The 24,233-nt window shown below is 33.3% G+C and overlaps 2 protein-coding genes and 1 long non-coding RNA gene across 6 annotated transcripts; 1 reads left to right on the top strand and 2 right to left on the bottom strand.

Moving 5' to 3' along the window:
• The first annotated feature begins 9,773 nt into the window (after positions 1–9,773).
• On the top strand, positions 9,774–15,333 carry LOC133689605 (putative chloride channel-like protein CLC-g). 3 transcript variants are annotated; one of them, XR_009841323.1, is made up of 8 exons: positions 9,774–10,256; positions 10,358–10,558; positions 10,823–11,000; positions 11,255–11,533; positions 12,164–12,447; positions 12,543–13,671; positions 14,301–14,512; positions 15,069–15,333. XR_009841323.1 is itself a non-coding variant. In XM_062109529.1 (7 exons), exons 1-7 carry the CDS (start codon positions 10,105–10,107, stop codon positions 14,433–14,435), a joined length of 2,358 nt encoding a protein of 785 aa, XP_061965513.1. In that variant the 5' UTR covers positions 9,774–10,104; the 3' UTR covers positions 14,436–14,713. The 3 variants fall into 3 exon arrangements, 2 of the variants coding, with proteins under 2 accessions (XP_061965513.1, XP_061965514.1); XM_062109529.1 differs by lacking the exon at positions 15,069–15,333 and having other exon boundaries at positions 14,301–14,713; XM_062109530.1 differs by lacking the exon at positions 15,069–15,333 and having other exon boundaries at positions 9,776–10,256; positions 11,255–11,517; positions 12,178–12,447; positions 14,301–14,713.
• A 1,085-nt stretch (positions 15,334–16,418) lies between these two features.
• On the bottom strand, positions 16,419–17,165 carry LOC133688419 (uncharacterized). Its single transcript, XR_009841140.1, has 2 exons — positions 16,897–17,165; positions 16,419–16,808 (listed from the first exon to the last, which is right to left on the bottom strand). It is a non-coding gene; the product is annotated as an uncharacterized LOC133688419 (long non-coding RNA).
• A 1,198-nt stretch (positions 17,166–18,363) lies between these two features.
• LOC133689535 (calmodulin-binding receptor-like cytoplasmic kinase 3) lies at positions 18,364–22,972 on the bottom strand. Of its 2 annotated transcripts, XM_062109403.1 has the most exons (8): positions 22,830–22,972; positions 21,702–22,679; positions 21,323–21,556; positions 20,821–21,083; positions 20,576–20,741; positions 20,407–20,496; positions 19,688–19,986; positions 18,364–18,756 (listed from the first exon to the last, which is right to left on the bottom strand). In XM_062109403.1, exons 2-8 carry the CDS (start codon positions 21,964–21,966, stop codon positions 18,547–18,549), a joined length of 1,527 nt encoding a protein of 508 aa, XP_061965387.1. In that variant the 5' UTR covers positions 21,967–22,679; positions 22,830–22,972; the 3' UTR covers positions 18,364–18,546. The 2 variants fall into 2 exon arrangements, with proteins under 2 accessions (XP_061965387.1, XP_061965385.1); XM_062109401.1 differs by having other exon boundaries at positions 21,702–22,972.
• Between the last annotated feature and the right edge of the window lie 1,261 nt (positions 22,973–24,233).

Here is a 24,233-nt window from a genome sequence, read left to right as displayed (position 1 = left end):
ATTGACCTTTTGAGATTTGTCTCCCGATAATAATAATAGATTTATTAGTAATTTAAAATGTAACTTTTCGTTAATATATATAAAAAGTCAATCATCTTGGTAACTATTCATTGATCATCTTCCCTATTAATTGATTTCAATTTTTGGTTGCCAGATGTTCATAGGTTTATTGATTTAGTTTTTGGATTTTTTAGAAAAATATTATCCCAAGAAAAAAATCATTGTCAAGTTTGATTAGGTTGTGAGCTATGTCAGCGGATCTGATAACTATAATTCAACGATATATAGTCTCGGATTTAATTATAGTGGAATAAGAATCACATTTACTGCTGGAGGTCTGAACTTTATTCCATGGAAGTGACTGTGAGGATGATAGTTTGCATATGGTGTAAACATTGTCGTCCCTTGCAAGACCTGGGTTTCGAACCTTGTGTATAACCTCTAGAGGATGATGACATATTTCCGTTTTAATTATAGCATGTTTGGAGCAATTCACATGATTAAATTAATTATTGTATCTGAATAAAATATGCCAAGGCAAATTAGAGGGGAGAACTTTGATTTGCTACAATAATTTTTAAAAAAATTAATATGGAAAAATAATAGGTAAAATTATTTTCATTATCTAATTTAGTTATTTTTACACTTATTTTCTGCATTTTCAAAAATTACAGTTCATGTAATTAGTGAGTGTAAAATAAACTAAAATTTAGGATATAAAATGTAATTTATATCAAAGTTTAGGATACAAAATATAATTTTTAAAAACATGGAGGGCAATTGTAAAAACGATGCTTGCATTTATATAGGTAATTGTGCTGTGCTGTGTCTTGTCTTTCTGGGATGCTGCTACTTGTTGATCAGTGTCTGTACGTAGAATGTCTTAGTTGAAACTTGGTCATTGGCTATAATTACTGTTGGAATTTGCTTCATTAATTAACTTCAAATATCGAATTCTCAGAAGGAGGAGGGGAAAAAAAAAAGCATTGTTGATTTCCTTTTAATCGCTCGTTTCAGTCTGGTACGCATAGTCCATGTGAGCATTGCAGCTCTGGGTTTAACTTATTTAACTAATCTCAGTTTTTGGCTTATTTAACTACAGTTGAAGAATGTTGAACTGTATTTGGGGTGTTAAGAAGCTTTAGCTTTTGTTCCTGTGATCCCACCTTAAAATCTCTCTTCTTGTGCAGGAACTATATCATGAGTTGAATGCTTTGGATAGATCCGAATTCGATCAAGATTATCAGAGAAAGCTTGATGAAGTGCTATCCCTAAATCTCCCTCAAAAGGGTTGGCATAGATGAACCTTTTTTTCTTTCATTTTTCATGTTATGGTGGTATGCGTGTCTATGATGCTCAGATGTTCACGCATTTGTGACTAGTAAGCAATATCTAAGGTGACAGTTACATTTTCCAAGATCAAGCTTTTGGATTTCCATGTCCAAGCTTTTTTATCAGCAAACAATGGTGATTTCCTTTAGTTTCCCAGATGTGAACCACAACGTTTTTCGTTTATGTGTGATATATGGTTATTTGTGGAGTATATAATGAGTTTTATCAGCAAACAATGGTGAATGCCATGGCAGAAGATACTGTCTCAGCTCCATCTATGTACTATATTTATTCTGCTTTTCTAAAGCACAATGACAAACTCGCGGTAGAACATATACAACAGGGTGGAATCAGGAGGATTTATGCAGGCAACTGATGGAACATTGCAGCATTAGTTTTTGAATATTTGAACATGTTAGTGAATCGTGCTCATGAAAGAACAATGTGATCCCCTTTCTATTTATATATTCTTCAAAACACCTATGGTTTAGGTTATTTTTAAAAAGTACAAGGTTTTGTTTTTGTAACAAAAAGAAATAGTCAAGATTGATATTCAATTCATTTCCCCTGGTATTTCAAACAATATAATTGAATTTAATTATATGATTTAATATTTTATTTCAAATATAAAAATTATAATTGAGGAACTAGTTTAATGCAATCAAGGATAAAATTAAGAATAAATTAAGAGAAAAGGGTTGAAATTGGCTAAATGAAAATGCTGGAATAAACAGTTGGCTTACGAACAAAGAACATGCTTGGAGAGAGGAGCGATTGTTTGTAAAATTTGAGGTTAAATTCCACTTGGAGCCCACAATGACACTGAAACTATGATCCATGCTGTTTCATTTTAGATGTTCTTAGGGTACAATTTGAGGCCCATGTATTTTGGACCTCCCAGCCTTTTTTCTTTCTTTTTTTAAACTGCTCGAGACGTTTGGGAAATGAGAGCCTGAGAAAGAAATAGACTCCTTTAACAAGAAAATTATTTATATCTTAGCGTTTTCAGAAAGTTTTAGTGAATGTTTGTTTCTGCAACAGGTTTTTAAAAAAATTTAATTTTTTTTTCGTGAATTTTTTTTACTTTTTAGATTATTTTAATGTGTTAACTGTTGATATTAAAAATAAATTTTAAAAAATAAAATATATATATATATATATATATATATATTATGTTTTGATATATTTCTGAGAAAAAAACATTAAAAATCAGTTGGTATTACAATATCAAACAAGCACTTAGAGATATTTTTTATAATGATTTGTTAATGTATTTCATAGTTCAAAACTACAACGTTTAATCAACAAAATTATAAATAATATCAAGGTTCTAAAATATAATATTATTAAATATCACGCGTCTTAAACATAATATTCTCAAACAATTTCACCAAAAAATTTTCAGGTCTTGTATGACTTCCTATTTATTTGTATTTCCTGTGCTGGCTATCCAATTTGCCCTCATAATTTTTATCTATTCAACCTGCAAGCGGAAGACAAGCAATACACTGACAAAGTAGTGCGAATCAAGGAAATAACTACGTAACGTGCTCGAGGCAAGAAAATCTGGCGAAGATTTTGCCTTGGGAAGATTTTGGAGTAATGATCGCAACATTATGAGTTGAGATATGAATGACTGAGTCTGAAAGGCAAGCATTTTGTCGGCATGATTCTAATTAAGAGCACAGCATGCTGCCCCCATTCCTTTTAATAAACGTCCACATGGCCTGCCACATGACCACTCGCGGCAGTGACACAGTCCCTTGCTAATTTTTTCTGGACTAAAAACAATAATTTTTTTTGATAATCTTGAAATGAAAATATCAAAATCATTGAAAGATTATATATATATATATATATATATATATATATATATATATAAAGCATCTTGTACTTTATATTATTTCAATCTAAATGTAATTTTATGAGAATACATACATGCTCAACAAGCTCTCCTTCGGATCTACAAGATTCAACAGTACTTATTCTGCTCAATGTATCAAAGATTCAAGAGGTAGCTTTAATTTAGTCAAACTAGCTTGGGGTCCATCATGCAATAGATCTATAATTACGTCTTGCAAGGTTACATTGCCTTCAATATCGTAAAAAAAAATTAAAAAAAAATAGAGAAGAAATCACATCCAAATTGCTCTTGTATTGCTAGTATTAATCTTTCAATTCAAGTATAACAAGGAAACAACTCGAAAGTGGGCAACGAATCTTGTACCCACTAGAGCAAGACCAACGCAGCCAGCTGCAATTATTCTGGAAAAACTTTGGCTGCTTTCAAATCTGACTGATCAATGTGGATAAGCATCGTGATATGTTACTTTCTTTGTTGATTCCAAGCTGTCGGTTAAGGAACAATGCTGTCGTGGGCACCACAGTGCATGGGCGACTTGAGACCATTCACGAAGATGAAGATCATCAAGACAAGAGACATCTTACTTGAACAAGGATATAGTTTAATCTCCCATGAATAATCCTCTGCTCCCATACGTTTTTTCAAGCCTCCTCATGATCGAGCATGCACCTGCAAGCTAGGACCACTTGGGGGCGGGTTAAAATGGATGCAAAACTGATCACTAATACAGAGACAATCAAGCATAAGAGAATGCTTGGATTCAGTCATTCAATGATAGAATATTTGCAACTTTCTTTATTGGATCTGATTCCGCGGGCATGAATTGCCCACTTTGCTATTTATATTTAGCTTGCTAGGTTGTGTTGACCCATTAATTTAGTGGCTGCCTTGTGCATTTGATGCACGTGATCAAGAGCAAAAGTCATGAAATCAAATTGTATATATATTGTGTTAATAGTAGCCTTAATTTCTTGAAACAAGATGGGATTAAAAAATGTGAAAATAAGTGACCGTATTGATCTATAACCTATCGATTCTCTCTATCTTACACATAAAAAAAAAACCAAAAAATACAAAACAAGAAAAAAAGTTTCTCTTTACTTTAGGGGTGTTCGAGACGGTGGTGGTAGTTATTTTTATTTTAAAATGTATTAAAATAATTTTTTAAAATTTTTTATTTTTTATATTAATACATCAAAAAATCCTAAAACATTAAAACAAATTAATTCAAAGTAAAAAAATTTAAAATTTTAATACACTCTTGTGGAACCACGAGGCAAACACCCCCCTTTATAATGTCATGGACATGAACACCATCATCAATTTTATCATTTTATGCATTTAGGATCAAAACTATAAACTTTAGGACGGGACAATACAAAAAACTAGGATAAACTTAAAAATTACCAAAAAAAAAACTAAATGAGCTCATACTTTTATTGTGGCCCTAGATATCAAAAACTTTATTGTGGCCCTAGATATCAAAAACTGTGGATTAGAATAATATAAATATAATTTTTTCTGCTAACAAAATTGATCAAACTTGTAATTAGGGGTAGAAATGTTTTTTCCATGAGATATATTCGTCATTGCAAAATTGATTGTGAAAAAATGGTCTGGACATTTTTTTGTTACAATGTAACGACTATTTTGCCCACGAAAGCCAAAAAAAAAATTATTTAGGTGAGGGGCTCTTCTGTTTTTTTTTTAATGAATAGTAGAGTAACAGTCATGCTATTGGATGAGAAAAAAAATATACATGCATGGAGGGGATTCTCTGTCTTTTCCTTTTTTAAAAACAGTAAAATAGCATAATTAACCTTGCAATTCGAAGAATAAAGGTTATTTGCGAAGGTGTTTTGTTCTTTTTTGGTTTTGTTGTTATTTTTAGGTTTTGTCATGGATAGTTTGGTAATTTTATGTTTTTGAATATTATTATAAAAGATGTGTCAGTGCATCATGACCTTCGTGCCATTCAGGTGGCGCGTAAGGGACCGTGCGGTGGCCCAAGTCCTACTTCCGCCGCAACGTTGGGAGCGGCGCGTCATTCTTTTTCTGGCAATGTGGCGCATGCTCATGGAGGAGGTCCAGTTAGGTTGCGGTGGAGGTTTTTTCCTTCTCTCTTTTCTATCTCATTTCATAGGAGAACACGCCTGAACTTCCAAAAAAACAATTGTGTCCTCCGATTTGTAATCTTATCGATTTGGGTCCTCTTTCATTTAATTACTGTTTATTTGGTTTTTGATACTTTTTTAAGCTTGATTTTTTTCAATTTCATCCCTAGACATTTTATTTAATTTTGTATTAAATTATTTTCCCTTGAGCATTATTGTTTTTTCACTTTTCTTACAGCTTGGTTATTCTGAGAGCGGGTTGGTAAAGTTAACCCAAATTGACTCAGGGTTTTTTCATTTTTTTTATTGTACTTTGGTTTTTATTACTAGGTCATCCTTTAGAAATTCTTTTTTTTTTATCCTGATCTCATATCGCAGGTTCTTAACTCATCAAGTTACACAGAGTTGACTCGAGTTTTCTTCTTCAATGTTTTATTTTTTAAAGTTTTTTTTTGTTTTTATTTTTGACATTAGGTTATTAGACCCTGGACTTTACAATTTCCTTTTATTTTTTTTACAGGTTTTTTCGGTCTCATATCCCAAGCTATGTTTTAGTTAATTTAACCTTGGTTGTATCAGATTATCTTCTCTTCAATATTCTTTTTTAGGGTTGAAAAAGTTTGGCCCAGCCCGTAGTATAGCGCGGATCACCTACCTAGTTAAATAAAAAAAAAAAACTATAGAGCAAATATATTTTTAAGGGCGGGCGCACAACACTGGTACAAGCCTTGAATTGAAGGAGACAATTAAATAAGTTTCAAACTTGTAGGACTAAATGTGAAGTTTCTAAGATATGGGGGTTCCATGGCCCCAAACATTCTGATGCCCATTCCCCCCTATCAATGCACAGCCATGAATATCTAGCAGGACTTTTTTTCAACAGAAGTTGGGGAGAGGGAACTTGGACAAAGACATTCTTGGAATTCTAGAGTTCCAAACAACCGGACCGCTAGGTTTTGTGTGTTTTTTTGTTTTTTTAAGAATACCTGGACTATGCTGTATGGTCCTAAAGGTATCAAAATTAGTCTCTCTCTCTCTTTTTGGCTCTCTCTTGATTCTATGAGAACTCCATTGCCAAATTAATTACAGACAAGTGGGGTTTCAGACTTTATGTAGTAACTACTGATTTTATGTTTGGTGAAGCGCACTACCAACGACTGTGATCTACCGATATTTGCAGACCAATAAAGGGTACCCTTTATTTTTCTACAAGCGATGAACGTCACCAGGCGGGAACCCTCCTTTTCCTTTACAAAGTGCTCCACGCAAGAGACAATTTCACCGTCGGTAGTAGGGGGATGATGTCTACGTTCTATTGGTCATTTCATGGAGGTACGTTTTTAGTATATTTTCAGTAGACTAATGGTTGTTTTTTTTTTATAAAAAAATTGTTTATTTAAAAAATATTAAATTTTTATTTTTATTTTATTTTTTAAAAAATTTATTTTTAATATTAACACATTAAAATAATTTAAAAATATAAAAAATAAAAAATAAGTTAAAACTCAGCCCTAACCATTACATTATGGTAATTAACGAATGTGTTTGGGAACGTAGTGCAAACCGCGTTTCAAAAAATTTAATTTTTTTTTACTAAAATTTAATATGATTTGTATGTTTTGGATCGTTTTGATGTGCTGATATTAAAAATAATTTTTAAAAAATAAAAAAATATCATTGGCATGTATTTCGGCATAAAAAATTATTTGAAAAGCAACCACTGACACACTATAAAACACATTCATAATGTTCTATACCCTTTTTCCATGTATATGTTACGTGTGAAAAGCACCAATGCAATATATTTTTTACTTATTAGTGTGTGATCTTTTGATGAGGAAAATAAAATCTATGAAAATACCTAGAAAAATCCAAATTATATTTATATCAAAATTAAGCTTGAAATACTTTTATGAATAAAACTAATTAATGGGATGTATTATGTCAGTTCTTCATAAAACTACAATATGATATTATTACTTGAAAATAAATTTTTAAAAAATATAATTTCTTGTTAATTAAAGTTTTTTTAAAAGATTTAATGAAACTCGTGATGTATTTTAATTGATAAAATATTTTCGAATATATAATTAAGACAAAACACAAGCCAAGCCAAACCGCACCGTATTAAGATAAAACAAAGGACCGTAACTGGTGTTTTTCACGTGGTTTAGCAGTTGCCTGCTGTGCCCAGCTACCAGCAACCTGATTTTGAACGACCAGTCAGAATCGAGCATTATTTATTGCTCAATAATTCCACGCCAGGAAGCACTAATAATGGATAACTGTTACAGGACATTTCGAATTTTGAAAGCAATGATTTTTTCCTTTTCTTCCATTTCAATTGATGCAATTAATTGTTACGACCAATCCCTGGGTTCCAACGTGGTTGCGGGTGCTTTTTAAATAACTTTTCGTGCTAAAATGCATGTCAACGATGTTTTTTTATTTTTTAAAAATCATTTTTGACATCAGCACATCAAAACGATCCAAAACATACAAACCATATTAAATTTTAACAAAAAAAAAAACAAAAATTTTCAAATTTTTTAGGAACGCGGCCGCAGCCGCGTTCCCAAACGGTGCCTTACTCTTTCAGTATTAAAATATTATTTTTTAAAATTTATTTTTAATTTCAACACATTAAAATGAAATAAAAATTAAAAAAAATTAATTATAACACTTTTAAAACAAAACAAAAATAATCGGATGCGTACAAGATAACATCAACTCGGTGCTGTTGGGATAAAGCAGGAGAAGAGAGTGACGTCTTGTAACAGCATCTTATGTAGATGCTAAATAAATAAAAAATTAAGAATAAAAAAAAATATTATTTTATTTTTTATGTTTGTTTTACATGTTTTTAAAAGGAATTCCAAATAATATTATTATATTATTTCTCTTGTAAAAATACTAATACTATGTATCTTGTAAAAAAAATACTAAAAGAAATTATTTTTTTCACCAGTTTTTTTTTTGAATTTTTAAAAAAATTTATAATTTATAATTTATAATTTATCTTTTATAAAATTATCTCTATCTTATGATTCATATCATGGGTTTGGTAAGCTCATTTATATTAACTAGAGTTTTTTTATTGAATTTTTTTAATTTTATCTTTTAATATTAAATTAATTAAAAATTTTCAGGTTATTTTTAAACATGTTAAATTAACTAAGTTAGGTTATTAAAATAATTATATATTAAATGTATTAAAATACATTTAGCTTTTCAAAATAATTTTACCATTAAAATATATATATATATATATATATTATATTTACACTATTTAAAAAATTAATTTAGCTCTTCTAAATAATATTTTTATTTGGAGATGCTCTAATAGAAGGAAAATAAGAATAATAACAATATTAATTTACGAGGACGCCACTCTCGTGGTACTCTTATCAGAACCTCATATTGTTGTGCTTATCTTTCTTACTGTGCTTTCCTTCATGTGTTTGTGTGTACACGTGTGTGTGTGTGTGTGTGAGAGAGAGAGAGAGACAGAGAGAGAGAGAGAGAAAGGGATCTTGCAATCCAAAGTCAACGATTAGATAGTCAAGAAATTAGTGTTACCGGTTAGCGTGTTAGAAATGTTGAAGTGCCACGATGGACTGAATTGTTAATCACTCTAAAAGAAAAGATTACCCGGATTTTAATTAAACACAAATATTAAAATAATATTTTTACTTTACTAAAAAGAAATTTTTTATACATTAAATATATAATAAAAAATAAATTTACGACACTAACTAAATATGAAAGTAAAAAAATATCTTAATCTTTTACTTTACTAGAAAATGCTTGTATATACAAAATGAATTGTTTTATTCATGTTATTTTTCATTTAAAAAACAATGAAAAACTTGGAAAGAAAAAAAATGGAGAACCTCTAAACTTTTTTTTTTAAAAAAAAAAAAACTAGTTTTCTATTATATTTAAATAGAAACTTTCAATTTTTTTCTTTTTCTACTTTATTTTTTTAGAAAATCATTATATTCCTAAATAACCTTATAAATCAACTGTTACAAACGACTGAGATGACAAAACAAGGCTAAATTTTTGTTTTCTTATTTATTTACAAATTAACCCCCTAACAACCTACAAAACAAGTGCTACATTCTTCTTCTTCTTTCTCCCTTTTCTCACAATCCCTCTAGAATTGACCGCAAAATCCCAGAGCACCATGCCTGTGAAGGACATAAAAAGCTAATGGGGTGTTGCTTTGCCCTATCCGTTTGATTTTCTCACCTCTTCAGACCAATATTTTCATGGGATGGTGACAAATTTTGTCTGAATGTTCAGGATAAAAGTTTTGTCCTAGTTTAACAGATATGGCAATGGAGTCTTTTTCTTTTTTTTGGGGGACCGTACGTTGTACCATGGAAGAGTAGAATCCATCTGCCTATGCCCTAAGTTTTTAATACTTTGAATATAGGTTTTGGTGAATTTATTTCACTCACCATTTTCTTCCTTTTTTTTTTTTTTTCCTTCTTTGATGGCAAGAGATGTTATTAAAAATCAGACCACCCATGAGAACTCCCATAACAACCACACCAGCCTATCATTTTCCACCAGGCCTTAGCCCCTCACCAAAGCCAGAGTTCCATCCTGTCACATACACAGACACCTTCACTTCCTCACAATTCAGAACACTCAACTCTCTCTCCTCCTCTCTCTCTCTCTCTTTCTCTCTCTCTCTCTCTCTCGTTGTATGTGCCAATGAATAACTGAAAAAACCAGTTATAAAACCTTAAAAAGAAAAGAAAAGAAAAGAGAAAACACCATACCATGTCAACAAATTCTATCAATGGGGAAGCAGACACAGACCAAGAGTCTCTTATAATTCCTCTCCTGTCCCCTCGAAGATCACTCATTAACTCCACTTCTCAAGTTGCCATCGTTGGAGCTAATGTCTGCCCCATTGAAAGTCTTGATTATGAGTAAAACCAACATGCTAAAATCTCATCTTTTCATTACTTTTCTCTTTTTTAGGTTTATTTGACTTAAATTTTTGAACTTTTTTTTTTGTCTCTTTTGATAGGATTGCTGAGAATGAGTTCTTTAAACAAGATTGGAGGAGTCGTGGAAAGATGCAAATATTTCAGTATGTGTTCATGAAGTGGTCGCTTTGTTTCTTGATCGGACTGATTGTTAGCCTTATTGGGTTTTTTAACAATCTTGCTGTTGAAAATATTGCTGGCTTGAAGTTTGTGGTCACCTCCAATATGATGCTGCCCAAAAGGTAATGCTTTAGTAATTATAGTAACCTTGGTTTCTATCAAAGCTTGGAATTTTCTCCTGGTTGTGTATTTTTTTAATGGAAATTAAGTTGTATTATGAAGTGAAGAATTAATTTTCCTTTGAATGATTTGTTTCTTAGAGCTAATTTAGCTTCCTCTCTTCTTTTTTTAATCCTTTTCATGTTTTTTGGGAAAGAGGAGAAAAGAATTTGAGTTTGAGGAGAATGGGAATGATATTTAATGCATTTTTTTTAATTATTGTGTAGGTTTGGGATGGCTTTTCTTGTGTTCTCAGTTTCTAATTTGATTCTTACCCTGTTTGCATCCATCATCACGGCTTTTATAGCACCAGCTGCTGCTGGTTCAGGTATTCCAGAAGTTAAGGCTTACCTGAATGGTGTGGATGCACCTGGAATTCTTTCCTTGCGAACTTTGGTTATTAAGGTGAGATTTGGGGAGTTCTTTCTTTCAGTTTAGATTGCTTTCAATAGCTTGGGTTCTATAACTTGCATTGGCTCACTATGTATTCTATTTGGTAATGGAGGTGCCCATTTATGTTTTTTTTTTTTTTTTATGATGGGTGATTTGGCTAATTTGATTTCTTGTTGAAGTTTTCTGCGGAACTCGTAGCTAATTTAAGAGAAATTTGTTGTTTGCATAGCAACAGAAAGTCTCATATATTTTTGCTCATTTTGCAGATTATTGGAAGCATTTCTGCGGTGTCCTCGTCTCTTTTTGTTGGAAAGGCAGGGCCAATGGTGCACACTGGAGCATGTGTTGCAGCATTGCTTGGTCAGGGTGGATCCAAGAGATTTAAATTAACATGGAGATGGCTTCGTTTTTTCAAAAATGACCGAGACCGAAGGGATCTTGTAACATGTGGATCAGCTGCTGGAATAGCTGCTGCCTTCCGTGCCCCAGTTGGAGGTGTGCTGTTTGCACTTGAAGAAATGGCATCTTGGTATGTTTCTTACATGGTAAATGCTATTGAACTGAACCTTCTGTAATTTTCCTTTTCTGTTGCTATTATTGTAGCTTGTCATGATTGCGATTTTTATCACAACTTTTTTTGAAGAGTACTTATTTTCTTGGTATTGAAAAATCATGTACCAGGATGAGTTTCCTCATCATTTTCTTGTAAAATTTTATGAGTGGATTCTCAGATGAATGACAGAAGAATAACAGGATGTCCACCTGAGAAAATAGTAATGTGGATCAGCTAATAGCCTCCCCTCTCCCCTCTAGAATGGACTGGTCTGAATTACAAAAAATTGCTACAGTTTGCTGCCTGTTATCAATTGACTATCACTTTCAATGGCTTGTACATGTTGATTCACGGACCATGTTAATTTTATCTGTTACTGTTACTTCTACATTTATATTGCATCTATATGGACATAAAAATTTGCTCCTAGGAAATGTGTTTGAGTTGAACGTCTTACCAATCATCTCCATCTAGTTCCTTTCTGGTTGGAGCAAGATATCAAGGCTTGAAGCTGAAATATTTCTTCATATCAATGCAGCAATTGGTTATTTAGCTTAATTTTTGTTGTCCATCAGATGTCATGAAAAATTCGTATGTACTTATCTTCAACATTAATGTCAAGATATTCTTCTGCAGGTGGAGAAGTGCCCTTCTTTGGAGAGCTTTCTTCACAACAGCAGTAGTTGCAATAGTGCTTCGGGCTCTGATTGACGTTTGTTTAAGTGAAAAATGTGGGCTATTTGGAAAAGGAGGGCTCATAATGTTTGATGTGTATTCAGCAAGTGTTACGTACCACCTCATTGATGTACCACCTGTGCTCACCCTTGGAGTTATAGGAGGCATATTGGGAAGTTTGTATAACTTCCTTCTAGACAAGGTTCTTCGAATTTACAATCTCATCAATGAGTAAGCTCTCTTCAGCGCTGTTATAACAAAATCATTGTCCAATATGACAACATATGATTTCCGAATAATATTTCTTGATATTTTCCCTTTTCCAGGAAAGGCGTTGTTTACAAAATTTTACTTGCTTGTGCAATTTCCATTTTCACATCCTGTCTTCTTTTTGGACTACCATGGCTTGCCTCTTGCCAACCCTGTCCGTCTGATGCGTCGGAAGCTTGTCCAACAATAGGCCGGTCTGGTAATTTCAAGAAATTTCAATGTCCTCCTGGACAGTACAATGATCTGGCCAGCCTTATATTTAACACAAATGATGATTCTGTTAAAAATCTTTTCAGCCAGGACACCAACTCTGAGTTTCAATATTCGTCAATTCTCATATTCTTTGTGACCTGCTTCTTTCTTAGTATCTTTAGCTATGGGATTGTTGCCCCCGCGGGTTTATTCATACCAGTTATCGTGACGGGTGCATCTTATGGACGTTTTGTTGGAATGCTAGTTGGTTCACACTCAAATCTTGATCACGGCCTCTATGCTGTCTTAGGTGCTGCTTCATTTCTAGGCGGATCTATGAGGATGACAGTTTCTCTGTGTGTCATTATTCTAGAATTGACAAATAATCTGTTGCTGCTACCCTTGATAATGCTTGTTCTTCTTATTTCCAAGACTGTGGCTGATGCTTTCAATGGTAATATTTATGACCTTATCATGAATGCAAAGGGTTTTCCTTACCTAGAAGCTCACACCGAGCCTTATATGAGGCAGTTGACAGTTGGTGAAGTAGTTAGGGGTCCACTTCAGATCTTTCAGGGCATTGAAAAGGTTGGCAAAATAGTACATGTTCTAAGAACTACGAGTCATAATGGATTTCCCGTAATTGATGAGCCTCCGCTTTCTGAGTCTCCAGTTCTTTATGGTCTAATCCTCCGTGCTCATCTAATTGAATTGCTAAAGAAGAAAGCTTTTGTGCCAACTCCAGTGCCAACAGGCACTGATGCCTTCAAGCTGTTCTTTGCTGGTGATTTTGCAAAGAGGGGCTCAGGCAATGGAGACAAGATAGAGGATCTGCAATTTACCGAAGAAGAGATGGAGATGTTTTTAGATTTACATCCATTTACGAATGCTTCACCTTATACTGTTGCGGAGACAATGTCACTGGCTAAGGCTCTCATACTTTTCCGAGAAGTTGGTTTGAGGCATTTACTGGTGATACCCAAGATATCTGGTGTAAGGAATTCTATCCTCGCTTTTTGTTTTTTAAAATGTCTACTTGTAGCTTAAACAAATTTAAGGCACTTTACAAGTTGTTGCTCTGCACTTGATATTAATTAATGTCTTGTACTCTTGTTGATTCTGTCTCCTTGATCATGTATGTTCTGCTAGATCTGTAATCACCTCCTTTTGCTTCTCGCTCCCTTGAAAGCTGTATTCACGTAAATCATGCTCAATTAATTTCGCCATTCCTGAAGTTTGCATGTGATTTGCACTTGCACTGTAAATTGCATGCAACAAAATACTATTTTCCAGTAATTATTTATTCACAAAACTATTCCTGCTGCAACACCCTGAATTACCATGCACTAGCAAATCTTCATTGCAGATGATTTCTTCTTTCACTTGGCTTCTCCTTTTGCATTCAATTTACCTTCTATTTCAGTTCACCTCGTTTCTGGTGTGCCTATGAGATTTCATATGGGATTACTTGTTGGTTGCGTTCTCTTTGTCCTCTTTGTGGATGCAATTTCAGCGCTTTTTTTTGTGTGTCATTACTTGTAGCAATGAGATCAATGTCACTCTTTTAGTTAATGTGAGATAAGCTGTCTATATGTTTTAATGTTATTTCTCCTTCGCTGCAGAGGTCCCCTGTTGTGGGTATATTGACTAGGCACGATTTCATGCCAGAGCATATACTTGGTCTGCATCCTATGCTGATTAGAAGCAGGTGGAAAAGATTAAGAATCCAGGCACCTCGTTTATTCAAACTCTTCTAGAGCGTTGGAGTCAAGCAGACGGAGCTCGCCCTTGAAAATGATATTTGTTCCTTCTCTTATTTGAGCTCCACAATATGGTATCATGCTATCACTATTTTCAAACTCTTTCATAGAAACCAGAACTAAAGAAGATCAGATAAGAACATTCATTAAATCATTCGGCTATTTATAGGTAGTATGATGTATGCGAGGAGGTAAATCATTGTTTCATGGTGCATTGATAGCCAGGGAGACGTTGTGAATAAATGCAATTGCCCTTTAGTGGGTTTTTTTTTCTATTCACTTTGAATTATTTATTTTCTTTGTTTTACCAGCCTCAAGCCATTGAGACGAGTTCATAATGATGCATGGATTTATAGTTTACAGGAGGGAAACTGCGACACTTGATTCTTTCAAATAAATCCTTACTGCAGTAGGTGATACATGATAGGATTATTTCAAGGATCACCCTCTCATTCTGCCATGTTTAGGAGTTTGAATTTATTCTCATGTTCAGCCAAAGCGTATAAAATTATAGGATACAAGTTTGTTGAAAAACATCTTTCCTACCATCTCACATTAAAAATAATTGGGTATATTGTATATAAATTTATCCACAAACTCTTATCATTTTTCTTGCATTGCTTCACCCAGTTTTCAAGAAAACACAAGGAAGGAGGACCAAAAGTTGAAATTGAAGCCAGAAGCTAGTCATCATTCACCAGGCAGGCTAAAAATCTATCTGAATATCAGAGATACTGTATAGTTAGGGCAACGGATGATTAGGGAGAGAGATTATTCATGTGAAAGTTCACCATTAATTTATAGTTCTCTCTCACTAAACTCCCAGGACTCTCACTCAGCTTGCCACTACAAGCTGTTGCCAAGACAGCTCTCTACCTCTCTATTCTTTCTACAATCGGCTCTACTTTGCTCATACAAATGATGCCTATTTATAGTTGAAAACTAACGTCGCAAGCACGTTTTGAAAGAAAAGAAATCTAATAATTCGGGTATAGTCTCAATCAATTCAATCAATTAAATAAGTTAGTTTTTATAAAAATAATATAATTATCAACGTAAAATTATAAATAATAAAAAAATTATAAAAGAATTAAGAAATTTGAAGAATAAGAATAAATTGAAAACATTAATATAAGTTAAAATTTGATGAATTTCTCAGCGCCTTTCTTTACATTAAAAAAATAATAAATATAATTACAAACTATTTTGTAAATAAATTTACAAAAAAAAAGTCATTAACAATAAATAAAAATAGAATTTAAAAATTTTAAGAAATCAATATAATTCAAGATATTTAATATTACAACATGAGTCATTTACTTAGTTATGTGTACTAAATTTGTTTATTAAAATTAATTTTTAATAGAAATCGACACATAAAATTTATTGAAAAAAATAAAAGAAAAAAATATTATGCAAGGCTATATATATTAAAAGTAATATAAAAAAAATGCACACTGAATTTATATAAAATATATACATAAAAAAATATTATAAATAAATTATACTCACTTTTCAAAAAAATAAAACACCTAATATAATTAAACAATAATAACTATTTCAAAAATGCTAAAATTATTTTTAAATAAATAAATAAATAAGGCCACGTGTTACTAGGTCTGGAGAACCAGGCCTAGCGTCTATCACATCCATAAAGAGAATAGACATAAATTTTTAATATTTTTAGTTAACGAGAGAGATAATATATTATTTGCACTAATTATTTTTTTAAAAAAAGATGATAAGTCCTTTATAGGTGCCCAAAATCTAGCCATTAATTTAGCAGGGAAAATAGAGGTTTTTTTTAATATATATAAAAATTCATTTTTAACCTAAAATATGTAGGAAAGACTTTAGAAACTTTGTTAAAGCAATCATACTCCATCTTCTGATTATGGAGAGGTTTTTAGTGTTTTTAAATATCATAGATTGATTTAACATAAAAAAATAATTATACAACTACGTGAATCAGAGTCGGACTTGGACACTGAAAGGGATACTTTTGATTTTTCTTTTGAAAATTTAGCCAAGAATTCAAGTTAGTCTCCATCTTCCATACCTTCCTCAAAGCGTCCAACTCGTTCACAGCATGCTGAATCAGTATCACCAGCTGGGCAGTCCATTTCTTTACACATAAATACAGATTACAGAGAACTTGGAATTTCCCTTGTATTCAAAAACTAGCAGATCTCTCTTCTTAAGATTAAGAGAGTACAAATCCACAAAATCTTCCCAGCCATTCTGAAATATAAACGATGCCATTATCACACTTCAACAACTCTGTTCTCCCCAAGTTCCCATTTGGAACCTTAAGAGTTGCTGGCTTTGACAAAACATTTCCAATTTTGCTCATAAACTTTTTGGAATCCACTGAAAATGAATATACAAATATTTTTATTTCATGTTTAGCTTCAATTTATTCTTAAGCACGAAAAATTATTTACTACAGTATACTTACAGGCTTCTTGCTTTCCGGAATGTCGTCACGGCCTTGCTTGATGAAACGGCTTCCTTCTGCTTTACAAGATGAACGATCCTTCTATCTCTTTCTGCCGAAAGCCATGTTTCAACAGCTCTAAAATGCGAACCGATCAGGAGGTTATTGTAACTGGACACGAGTAGTTGAAAAGGCTGGGGTTTTTTTGGGGTTCCTGGACCAAGAAATCATCCATTTTCTCCCAAGCTATTACTGGTGCTTGTTAATTTCAAGTTAGCCGTAAGTAGTTGTTACCTGTAAAATTTAATAAATTTAAAGATTTAAAGATGTTTAAATAAATATATTTTTTAAATAAATATATAACAATATTTTAAAGAGATAAATTTTAAAAATATATATGTTGAAGTATTTTGAATGAAAAGATTATGAATATAGAATTTATTTTTTTATGGAGAGGAGAGACTAAAGAGTTAATTTATTCCTATGATTTTTTAAGTTCTATTCTACTTAAAATAATATAAATAATATATATGTAGAATCAATATAAAATATTAAAAGAGCTGCATGCATCTTAACAAAATTTACAAGAAAATATTAGCTCCAAGCAAGTTACTTAAGCCCATTGAAAATAAGAAAAAGCGCAGTTATTTTGGCTAACATTTTCAAAAACAAACAGCAGCTAAACGAGAACAAGTACAATACATTAATCTTCATAAATCCTATGAAGACAGAAAGCTACTTTTAGTTCAATAATTTTGTTTTTGAACCAGAAGGTGTCCGCCATGCTTGCAGATGGAATTCTCCACCAACGTGATCTTTTTGGAATTCCAAATTGATTTTAAAAAATTAGTTCGAATGACTCGACCCATGCCACTTTTTTTCTTGTGACAGACAGTTGATTCCTTATTTTCTTCATGCTTGTACTGTATCCAATTTGCCTCAGTTCAGAAGCCCTAGTTTTTTGTGTGCCTATGGGATTCTCCATGCTGTAGTTACTCTGTTTCCTTGCCTTGTGTCCTCTCTGTGCATCTCACCATGGCTCTAATTATTTCTTGTTTTTAGTAATGGGTTGCTGACATTGTTCTAGTCTAATCCATGCAGAGAATTTGTCCCCAATAAGTTCACATGCAAATGTCAATGTTTAATCTCCTTCAATCGTGGCTAAGTTGACAAGGCATGATATCATGCTAGAACATCTACTGGGCCTGAATCCTCTGTTTGGAGTGGTGGAAAAGATTAATAATCCATGTCGCACTTAACTAAAATGTAAATCTTCTAGGCATTAATTATGATTCGGGCCAAGTTAACTAGGGACGAATCAAGCAATGCAATATTATTTTTTAATAATCCTGGAACAAGTGGCTGGTACTTGACAGAAGAACTGCAATGATTACCTCCTCTCATGACATGTTAGGACTTAACTTGGTTTATGTTTCTCATAGTAGGATCCCTCTACATGACGAGGTGAACAGCATATCTCGAAGTATGTTGATAAAACGATGAGCGACAAAGTGGAGATTAAAGATCTGAGAGGAAATAGTCTCTGTCCCAAGGTTAAAAACACAATTTGTTTACAGGTAGGCTAAAAGAAAGGGTAACAAAAGAACGGAATGGAATGGAATGGAATGAGATGGGACGACCAGTAGAACACCGAATTTTTGTGCTGTCCTCTTACCCTTTCTTTACACCTTTCAGGTAGTCTGCCCTTATTCCCCACAAATGCTCTACAACTACTTTCATGTCTGGTCGTTCAGATCGGATGGGTGCTGCACACTGGATTGCTAGTGTAAACATGCTGTACAGTACCTCCGTGTCCACCTTTTCTTCCATAAGCGGATCCACCATGTCCACTACATTTCCTTCGTTGTACTTCTTAAAGACCTGCACAAATTACCATATGATATGAATGACTTAGTGCTTGGAGGCAAGCTCGCACATATTATACAGAAGGGACAAAAGAACAGTGGCAACTGAAATTGGAGCATGACTTTCTCTGTGCCATAGTTAACAGCATTTAGGTTTTGAGAAATTCAATTAGCTAGTCACACTGAAAAGAAAAACAAGAATGCTCCGTCGTACTCTTCAAGGAAGAGATGACATACTGTTTTGAAAAATACACAAGTTTTATTGGAAATACTCTGTAGGTGGTTAGATATATCCACAGATGTAGAAAAGGGGTCAACACTCAGATACTCCCAGGCAGCAAATTCAGACTCTCAGTTCTGCAAGAATGCATCCTGGGAGTCCAATTGATCTTTTGCATTGGAATTGCTTGTTAACTGTCCAATATAATGAAGCAGCACTTCCTAATGCAGGTTCAACACTCAATGTTAGCATAATATCCTTGTGAGAAATAAAACATAAACTACAATACAGAAGTCCCCAGTGATTAAAAAACAAAGAGTAGACAACCACATTATTTTAGTTAGCGTTCTCAAATGGTGATGATCAGCACAAGGAAAGTGAAAACATTAGAGATTTGACATGCTTAGAATGGTCCAGCATAACTCTAAATGAGAACCATTGCAATTTGGGCAGGACTCAGTCATCATGAAGGCTGATTTCTCACTGTTAGTTGCTTTTGAAGCATGTGCCTGAGATTGGACCAGAACTAAAATTGGCTTCTAGCCACAAAAAATATTGGCCATCTCATTTACAGTGGTCAAGGTCATTATCATCATCATCATCAGCTCATTTGCCAAGGGCTCTCTTCTATGAGGAACGTTTGTCATCCAGGGTGTGGTAATTGCACATGTTTTGACGTTAGTAACCACAAAATACACATTATCAATTTAAGATAAGGAAAGCTTACCCATCTCAGTGTCACCCGCTCATCAGCAGGTTTCCTCGGCTCCACAGGGCGGCGTCCTGTCAGGATTTCTAGAAGTAAAATCCCAAATGAGTACACATCACTCTTGGGGGTAAGTTGATAGGTCCTCATATATTCTGGGTCTAGGTAACCCACTGTCCCTTTCACTTTGGTTGAGATATGAGTTTGATCAGAGTCTACCGGACCCATCCTGGCGAATCCAAAGTCTGCTACTTTAGCTCTCATACTCTCTGTCAATAGAATGTTGGATGACTTCACATCTCGATGGATAATTTGCTTCTCTGTTGTGAGATGCGCAACACAAAAGCAATTAAATAGTTGACAATTATACAATGCAGAGTACAGGCAGTTACTTTCAAAAGAAAAGGTACGGATAGCCATGAGATAGATCTATGGGAATATCTGGAAAAGGGGAAGCAGAACATTGTTCCAATTTAACAAGGGTTTCGATCAGGGGTATTAAACAAAATCCAATAAGTAAACCCACAAGAAATCTTCAGTTCCAAAAGAGCTCTCTATGTATAACTTGTTAAATCAAATTAGTTCTCCCCAGAATAACAGAGCCACCTGTGCATGTACAAAAATTCCAACCATGTACATTTGAATGTTTTAAGCACTCTTCTTTGCTTTCCTGGAAAGCCATTATTCAAGTTGAATTGACATTTCAATGCATGAAATTTCTTAGAAATAAAATAACCAACCTGCATATAGATGGAGATAAGTTAGTCCATGAGCAACATCAATAGATATTTCAAGCCGCTGGTTGAAATCCAGGATTTTGCCACGCTGGACTGCAAGGAATTTCAGAACTATTAGCATAAAGGTTGTTGTAGATTGAACTTTACCTCTCCTATAATTGCATATGCTTACCATCCAAATGTTCCCTGAGAGTACCATTGGGCACATACTCTGTAATAATAAGCCGTTCATTTCCTTTATCAACATAACCAAGCAACTTCACCAGATTCCGATGATCAATTTTGGCCAGAAGTTCAACTTCACTGCTGAATTCAGTTCGCAAGTTCGCAAAGTGTTCCTACATGATGTTTTTATAATAACCAACAGTAGGCTAATCAGAAAAAATGGCAATCATCATGAAGGGTATTACTGCTTACCTTCTTTGCTCGTTTTATGGCAACCACCTGACCGTCATCTAGTTCAGCCTTGTATACAGTTCCAAAGCCTCCTTCTCCTATCTGAAGTGATGGCGAAAAATTACGTGTGGCTCTAGCAACCTGATTCAAATTGAGATGAACTGATCCTAATCTACTGAGTTTTGGAGACTGAGAGAATCTAGAGGGACTAGGGGGCACCCGAAGTGGACTAGGCGGCACTTTTTCAGAAGCAGAATTGACATTGAAAGGGGATATTGAATCCGCTGCCAGACCATAATTGAGTGAATAGTCAATTATATCATCCATAAATAGCAAGGAAATTGTATAAGATTAAATACAATGTCACAAAATAGCAAAAAATACGAGAGAGCTAATTCATTGGCTTCCTATTGAACTCCCTAATCATAGAACTGTATATAAATGGTGAACTCCCAAGTTACAACTTAATAGTATCCATGAACTTCAAATATTTGAGATGTAGATTGGATCATTTTAGACTCACTTGACTTTGGATCCTTTTCAAGAACAGTGTGTGTGGTTGCTTTCTTTTTCTTATATAGACAGGGGCAGAGAAAAGTACAACACATCACAAGAACTCCTGCTGCTCCTATCCCAGCTTTATAGGGGGGTGAAAGAGTTTTCTCTTTTGGAGTATCCTGAATAAGATCATGACTCGTGGATTCTTCTCTTACCTCCTTTTGCAAAAGACTTCTTTCAGGCTTGAGAGGAGAGTCAGCTGCCAAAACAACAGTACATGAGGAACTTATGTTGACTGTTGACAATTGAATATTGGCTCATTTCATTGAGGTATAAGCTTACAACATTAATATGCTTTACTTCTTAACTAGAAACCAAAACATGATCTTAGTTCAAGCGCATACCTAATGAAAGATCCAGGTCCAATCCACTGCAGCTACTCCCAAGGTAGTTCTCAAAGGTACAATCATTTACGTCGAAGGAATGGAGGGCCTTGCAAAATGATTCTTTTTCTTTGAGCTCCCCGTTAATGTAGAACAATTCGTGACCGTGACAATTTGAATAGGCTATATGATCAGAACCACAAACCTTTGACTGTATCACAAACCCCGAGGCCAGTATAATCCGAAATTGCATCAATAAGAATATAATTAATGCAGCCGTGGCCATCCTCAATAAATAAAATTGTGATTTATTTCAATCTTTGGGAATTTAAAGATGATGGAAACATTGCAGGATATAGACCAAACTAAGCTAAATGGACAGAATATACAAAACTGCGACCCCGGAAATCTTAAGAAATTCAAACAATGCAGCTCATACTTTCATGCCCAGCGCATCCAACTCTGTAGCAAATACACAGAAACAAACGGAGCTGGAAGTTCAAAACCCACTGATCTTCGAATTCGTAAGTTCCAGGTACCACAATTTTTTACAATCACCATGAAACTCGGCTGAATTGCTCAAAACCCACGCCACCAAATCAACAGAAGACAGCAGTCCAGATAAAAAAGTAACTGAAACTTAAAACCCCATAAATACTTCCAGTTCAAGAATTGAAGCTGCTTAAACAGGCAAGTTCAACTTCTCACAATTACCACAAAAACCAAAAATTCAGACCAAGTTCACCAAATTGATAAAACACTGATGATGACTTTCTAACTCCTCAAAATTTGTTCTAAACAACAGATAAATTCAATCCCTGGCAACAGCCACAGAATCCAACCAAAGTCCTTCACAAACTGATCATCAAACCAACATAATATTCAAAATTCAAACCCCAGTTGCGACAACAGTTACTGATCAAAACCCCACCTTCCAAAAATAGCAAAAAACTCAAAGTGGAACCAAATTCTCTTCCACCCACCTCACCAAATCATGAACTGAATCAAACCCAGATAAACAGAATAATAACAATAAAAAAACCTCACAATCCAACACTAAAAAACAACATACAACCACAGCAAAGAGCAGAAACAACCATATAAATATCACAACTTACATACATACAGATAACAGTGGCAAAACCAAACCTGAGGACAAAAAGGCGGCTAATGAGAGAGATGTTTCTGTTGGTTGGGAGAAGCAATAAAAACCAAAGTAGACTTTAAAGAAACAAGCATAAGACCGTCTGACCGGCCCAAGCCATGTGTTTTTGTTTTGAACAAGGAAAAACAAATAAATGCAAAAAGATGGCCATGGTTGGGTAATTATGTAAATCATGCCATGAATTTTTTTATTTTTTATTTTCTTGTCATTGCATAAGACCAAGGTGTTGGACATTATTGACCGTTTGAAAATTCTTGGCATTTGCTTTGATTCCTCCTAACGGGTCCAACCTTCGACTTTAATCCTCGTCAAATTACTTTCGAAACTTCTTTCTTTTTTATGACATGGAAATAGCAAATACTAATAAGCTTTTAACACCAAGGAGTGAAGTTGTGCTGTATTTTTTAAATTTTTTTATTTTTAAAAATTAAATTGATATTTTTTAATTATTTTAATGTGCTGATGTTAAAAATAAAAAATATTAGTTTAATATATTTTTAAATAAAAATTATTTTAAAAAAAAAACATTACACTACAATATAAATACAAACACGACTAAAGTCAAGAAAATGAGTTGTTGCGAAAATCAAAATTAACGTAAAACTCAAGTTCTATGTCTCTGGACCCTAATGTCTTTAAGAATGTGTTTACCAATCACTTCAATTCTAGAAATTTCAGATTTTCTCTCTTCAAAATTGCTGTAGTTTTCTAGAATTGTCTTATTTTTCTAGAATTACTCCAAGTTTCTAGAAGTTGATACAACTTTCTATTGGCGCTTAGATTACGGGGGGTGTTTTGCTGAGTGTTGTAGCCATTTTTTTGCTGAATTTTGAAAAAATAAAAAAATATAGCGTTTGAATGTATTAATATAAAAAAAATTAAAAAAAAATTATTTTAATATATTTTAAAGTAAAAATTATTTTAAAAAGCAATCGCTACCACATTCTCAGGCATATATCTATATTAGGTTAGAAAATGTATTTTGATAAAAAAAAATGATATAAAATAAATATAATTCTAATACAGTTTTAAGATTAATTTTTATAGTTTTAAAATAAGTTACAAGAGATATGTCCTTTTGAAATAATAACTAAATGTTATCTGCTTCTAAAAAGCTATTCATTATAATTAATTATGTATATTAATTTATTATTATTATAATTACAAGCCAAAAAAAATACAGAAAATGAGATTGTGAATACAATAAAAGAAGAAGAGAGAATCACTCTTGCCATTCATGGCAAGGAATGCAGCTGTCATGTTGTGTTGAATCACTTATGTTTATCCATAATTTAATAAATATTAGTTTACACGCTAGACCAAAAGAAACTGAATGTAAAAAAAAAATATAAAAAAATTATTTGATATTATTATTAAATTTAATTAAC

Source organism: Populus nigra, chromosome 3 (assembly GCF_951802175.1).
Source record: "Populus nigra chromosome 3, ddPopNigr1.1, whole genome shotgun sequence".
NCBI classification, from domain to species: domain Eukaryota; kingdom Viridiplantae; phylum Streptophyta; class Magnoliopsida; order Malpighiales; family Salicaceae; genus Populus; species Populus nigra.
Note: the sequence above shows the minus strand (reverse complement) of the source record. Positions and strands in the feature narration are given on the sequence as shown.

Bases quoted from the DNA above. Each gene is read 5' to 3' on its own strand.
- LOC133689605 (XM_062109529.1), top strand. From the start codon at position 10,105: ATGTCAACAAATTCTATCAATGGGGAAGCAGACACAGACCAAGAGTCT. The intron at 10,257-10,357 runs GTAAAACCAACA...CTCTTTTGATAG, and splicing joins ATTGAAAGTCTTGATTATGA to GATTGCTGAGAATGAGTTCT. The intron at 10,559-10,822 runs GTAATGCTTTAG...ATTATTGTGTAG, and splicing joins AATATGATGCTGCCCAAAAG to GTTTGGGATGGCTTTTCTTG.
- LOC133689535 (XM_062109401.1), bottom strand. From the start codon at position 21,966: ATGGCCACGGCTGCATTAATTATATTCTTATTGATGCAATTTCGGATT. The intron at 20,742-20,820 runs GTAAGCAGTAAT...AACATCATGTAG, and splicing joins CCATAAAACGAGCAAAGAAG to GAACACTTTGCGAACTTGCG. The intron at 18,757-19,687 runs GTAAGCTTTCCT...TAATTTGTGCAG, and splicing joins AGCGGGTGACACTGAGATGG to GTCTTTAAGAAGTACAACGA.